The 5573-nt window shown below is 46.0% G+C and overlaps 1 protein-coding gene across 1 annotated transcript in view; it reads right to left on the bottom strand.

Annotated features, from left to right (window-relative positions):
* Positions 1 to 2663: 2663 nt before the first annotated feature.
* Positions 2664 to 5573, bottom strand: part of LOC131706993 (vesicle-trafficking protein SEC22b-like) — a 12187-nt gene continuing 9277 nt past the window's right edge. The window contains exon 5 of the mRNA XM_059009011.1: positions 2664 to 5221. Coding sequence (XP_058864994.1) covers positions 5064 to 5221 — 158 coding nt within the window. The 3' untranslated portion in view covers positions 2664 to 5063. The remainder of the gene's footprint in view (positions 5222 to 5573) is intronic.

The raw sequence follows: 5573 nt of genomic DNA, 5'->3' as shown, positions 1-5573 counted from the left end.
AGTTCATGCAGTTCTCATGGGGTAGGGTACAGTGAGACCCTGCTAGTTCATGCAGTTCTCATGGGGTAGGGTACAGTGAGGCCCTGCTAGTTCATGCAGTTCTCATGGGGTAGGGTACAGTGAGACCCTGCTAGTTCATGCAGTTCTCATGGGGTAGGTAGGGTACAGTGATGCCCTGCTAGTTCATGCAGTTCTCATGGGGTAGGATACAGTGAGACCCTGCTAGTTCATGCAGTTCTCATGGGGTAGGGTACAGTGAGGCCCTGCTAGTTCAGGCAGTTCTCATGGGGTAGGTAGGGTACAGTGAGACCCTGCTAGTTCATGCAGTTCTCATGGGGTAGGTAGGGTACAGTGAGGCCCTGCTAGTTCATGCAGTTCTCATGGGGTAGGATACAGTGAGACCCTGCTAGTTCATGCAGTTCTCATGGGGGTAGGTAGGGTACAGTGAGACCCTGCTAGTTCATGCAGTTCTCATGGGGGTAGGTAGGGTACAGTGAGACCCTGCTAGTTCATGCAGTTCTCATGGGGTAGGTAGGGTACAGTGAGACCCTGCTAGTTCATGCAGTTCTCATGGGGTAGGGTACAGTGAGACCCTGCTAGTTCATGCAGTTCTCATGGGGGTAGGTAGGGTACAGTGAGACCCTGCTAGTTCATGCAGTTCTCATGGGGTAGGTAGGGTACAGTGAGACCCTGCTAGTTCATGCAGTTCTCATGGGGTAGGGTACAGTGAGACTCTGCTAGTTCATGCAGTTCTCATGGGGTAGGTAGGGTACAGTGAGAGCCTGCTAGTTCATGCAGTTCTCATGGGGTAGGGTACAGTGAGACCCTGCTAGTTCATGCAGTTCTCATGGGGTAGGTAGGGTACAGTGAGACCCTGCTAGTTCATGCAGTTCTCATGGGGTAGGGTACAGTGAGACCCTGCTAGTTCATGCAGTTCTCATGGGGTAGGTAGGGTACAGTGAGACCCTGCTAGTTCATGCAGTTCTCATGGGGTAGGTAGGGTACAGTGAGGCCCTGCTAGTTCATGCAGTTCTCATGGGGTAGGGTACAGTGAGACCCTGCTAGTTCATGCAGTTCTCATGGGGTAGGTAGGGTACAGTGAGAGCCTGCTAGTTCATGCAGTTCTCATGGGGTAGGGTACAGTGAGACCCTGCTAGTTCATGCAGTTCTCATGGGGTAGGTAGGGTACAGTGAGACCCTGCTAGTTCATGCAGTTCTCATGGGGTAGGTAGGGTACAGTGAGACCCTGCTAGTTCATGCAGTTCTCATGGGGTAGGTAGGGTACAGTGAGGCCCTGCTAGTTCATGCAGTAGGGTACAGTGAGGCCCTGCTAGTTCATGCAGTTCTCATGGGGTAGGGTACAGTGAGACCCTGCTAGTTCATGCAGTTCTCATGGGGTAGGTAGGGTACAGTGAGGCCCTGCTAGTTCATGCAGTTCTCATGGGGTAGGGTACAGTGAGACCCTGCTAGTTCATGCAGTTCTCATGGGGTAGGTAGGGTACAGTGAGGCCCTGCTAGTTCATGCAGTTCTCATGGGGTAGGGTACAGTGAGACCCTGCTAGTTCATGCAGTTCTCATGGGGCTCTTTGAGAATCGTGCTGTAGCTTAAAATAGACAAATAGCATCTTTCACATAAATAGTCAAGGTCCATATTTATCTATTTGTTTCTCTTTCTGGAATCAGCAGATTAATGTAGGTTGAGTAAAAAGGGGCTCCTATCCACTGTGCTGTAACTCATGAGATTGAGAGAGGGGGCTCCTATCCACTGTGCTGTAACTCATGAGATTGAGAGAGGGGGCTCCTATCCACTGTGCTGTAACTCATGAGATTGAGAGAGGGGGCTCCTATCCACTGTGCTGATGATGATATTCCTGAAACTGTTCTGGTGTACTGAGGGTTTTATTAACAGGGCAGAACATCTTTAGAGAAATCAAACTTGTATTTCTTTATATAACACAAGTTACAGTTTAAATGGATCCCAAAAATTAAATCTCAGCGCAAGGAGAATCCCTGAGAAGAAACATGTGAGGGGCAGGGGGGGCTGCTTCAGAACAGCCCTTAGACTAGTGTCCCAAAGGAACAGCACAGTGAAAGCATTGTGAAGCACAGAGAGGTCTGGTAAAGCATAGGGAAGCATTGTAAAGCACAGAGAGGTATGGTAAAGCATAGGGAAGCATTGTAAAGCACAGAGAGGTGTGGTAAAGCATAGGGAAGCATTGTAAAGCACAGAGAGGTCTGGTAAAGCATAGGGAAGCATTGTAAAGCACAGAGAGGTCTGGTAAAGCATAGGGAAGCATTGTAAAGCACAGAGAGGTCTGGTAAAGCATAGGGAAGCATTGTAAAGCACAGAGAGGTCTGGTAAAGCACAGGGAAGCATTGTAAAGCACAGAGAGGTGTGGTAAAGCATAGGGAAGCATTGTAAAGCACAGAGAGGTCTGGTAAAGCATAGGGAAGCATTGTAAAGCACAGAGAGGTCTGGTAAAGCATAGGGAAGCATTGTAAAGCACAGAGAGGTCTGGTAAAGCATATTAAAAGACATGGTAAACTAGAGTAAATTCATAGTATAATCATGAGAAAAGCATTGCTGTAGAGCTGTACTGTGGTAAACTTGTATAAGGGAGCCTTTGACACTTTGGAATCACATCACACAAGGGCAGCAACACTGAAACATAAATACTTTATTTTATTATTTTAAACAGTACCTGTCCAGTTTCAAAGCAATAATGTTTTCAACATGTTCAGTCATTTCTTCCAATGCGGAGGGTGGCTTTAAGTCATTCATAAGCCATTAAGCACAGTTATTTGGTGCAAGAGAGTAGAGTTCTCCTAAATACACTTCTGCATGTTATTAAACTTGAAACAGACTCCCAAACCTCATTCTGTCTGTCATCACACGATTTACAATCCATTCAGTTCTACTGGCATTGCCTGCTGTGTGCTGGGCAGAGCCTCGCTGTGCTGTACTGTACACAGGGCAATGCTGGAGGGATCACACTATATAACACTAATATAAAACCCTGTACAGAACTACAGCAGCTACCCACCATGGTGTCTATATAAAGTTGTGATCTAGTGTGCTGGCATTGCCTGCTGTGTGCTGGGCAGAGCCTCGCTGTGCTGTACTTACACAGGACAGTGCTGGATGGATCACACTATATAACACTAATATAAAGCCCTGTACAGAACTACAGCAGCTACCCAGCATGGTGTCTGTATAAAGTTGTGATCTAGTGTGCTGGCATTGCCTGCTGTGTGCTGGGCAGAGCCTCGCTGTGCTGTACTGCACACAGGGCAATGCTGGCGGGACCGCACTATATAACACTAATATAAAACCCTGTACAGAACTACAGCAGCTACCCACCATGGTGTCTATATAAAGTTGTAATCTAGTGTGCTGGGCACAGCCTCGCTGTGCTGTACTGTACACAGGGCAATGCTGGTGTCTGACAAATAAACTATTAACAATATAACACTATGAAAAAACCCTGAAGAAGGCAGCAGTCTTACGAAAGATTAACCTTTGCCACTGATTCTTGCAATAATGAGATTGACTGAAATCCTGAGGATAAATAAGGCCACTTCTTAGTCCAGTGGGTATAAAAAGAGTACTGAAAATACATCTTACACAATCAATTTCAGGAACACCTCGATAAAGACTTTGAAATGTTTGTGTGAAGAGTTTCGTATATTTATGTTCCAGAGAATGCTGTCCTAAATGGGCTCACCCTGGGTTATGATTGGTCCTGCATGCGTTCTCTGAGGAAGAAGGAGGTGGGGTTGTTAAAATAAAGCAGGGCAAAGTTATGAAAACAACTTCTCCCTGTAGATTTCAAGACCAACTAAAAAGAAATGTGTGTGAAGCGGAGAAGTGTTCTTGAGGAGTGTGTGCTGCTGCTTGCGATACCAGCAGCATCAACTTGAATTCTCTTCAATCGAATCACTGTCCCCTTACCTGTCTATGTTATTGCAATGAGGGATCCACATTGCACCCAAATACTGGTTCTTTATTTCCATTTGATAAGACTGTGTTAAGGAGTAGCGGGGTTCAGAAAAATATAACGCTACCCGTCACCACGTGCTGCTACAACTGTTTAAATAACGTACCTGTAATTTCTCTTTTCATTGTTAACTTTTTACACTTATAACTTATACACCTTCTGACAACTTTTGACACTGTTTACACTTATAAGTCTGTTTCAAAGCTCTTTTCAAAATGTCTGCTCCAGTGCACTGGGGTTTGAGATCTGTCCAGGGAGAACATCACAAGTGCTCTGGTTTTTCTGTTCCGTACCACAAAATGCATTGTTATTTGCTGTGTTACCTGTTTGACAATGTGGGCAATAACCCTGACACTATCAGAGCACTAGAGCAGACATTGTGAAAAGAGCTTTGAAACAGACTTCAAAGTTATAAGTGTGAAAAGTTCTCAGGATGTTAACAATGAAGAGACAAATGACAGGTCTGTTATTTATTATTATTTGTTTATTTAGCAGACGCCTTTATCCAAGACGACTTACAGAGACTAGGGTGTGTGAACTATGCATCAGCTGCAGAGTCACTTACAACTACGTCTCACCCGAAAGACGGAGCACAAGGAGGTTAAGTGACTTGCTCAGGGTCACACTGGTTACAAGCCCTTTTCTTTAACCACTGGACCACATAGTTGCAGCAGCATTTGGAGACGGGTAACGCTGTGTTTAAGGGTGCTGTGACTACAAGTTCAGGAGCTGTTCTTCAGTTCTACTTGTCTGCTGCAAACATCTGTCTTTATAGAACTAAGAGCCAGCGCCATCAAAAGATCTGCCACTCTGCATCAATTTCCTTTAGTTTTGCTGGCAATTCTCTAGCTGTGCACAAGAGGGCGCTCACTAATATCTAGACTCTTAAGCCTCCATTACAAATGTCTGGCAGACAACCAGAACTGAAGAGCAGCTCCTGAACTCACAGTCAAAACAGCTTACAAACACACAGCGTCTGTGTAACTCCAATCAGAAGCCCTCCGAATGATTGCTAAGGGGGCACTGGAGATGTGATGCTGCTGTGGCTGCAGCGCCTCAGTCTGCTCAGACCAGCCACCAGAAGCGTGCGTACAGGAATATGATCATGCACACCGCGCTCGCCAATCCTATCTTGGCGTACAGAGAGCGAGTGTTCAGGTATTTGGCGTCCTGCCTGTACTTCTTCGACAGGGCAGACAGGTTACTGGCTTTTGAGTCCAGCGCTGAAACAGAGACAGACAGAGAGACAGACAGAGACAGAGAGAGATACTTTATTTGAGGTTTCAGGGAGTCTGTTCCAGTTCAGAAGCAGCATTCCCTCCCTGCACAGTCTGTAAACAGGTGAGTGCAAGGCCTCGAGGTATCTGGACTATACAGGCTGAGAGCAGAGACATCTTGTTCTGCACAAAGCCAGCATTCACAAAAATGAAACTCCTGAGATATTTAAAGAACACTTTTTCAAACTTATCGCTGGTTGTGTCAGTCTGTGAGTGTATGTGATGGTGTGTGTGTTTGTGATGGTATGTGTGTGTGTGTGTGTGTGGGTGTGTTTGTGATGGTGTGTCTTACAGAGTG

The sequence above is a fragment of the Acipenser ruthenus genome, chromosome 38 (assembly GCF_902713425.1).
Source record: "Acipenser ruthenus chromosome 38, fAciRut3.2 maternal haplotype, whole genome shotgun sequence".
NCBI lineage: Eukaryota > Metazoa > Chordata > Actinopteri > Acipenseriformes > Acipenseridae > Acipenser > Acipenser ruthenus.
This window is presented reverse-complemented; position numbering and strand designations above follow the sequence as displayed.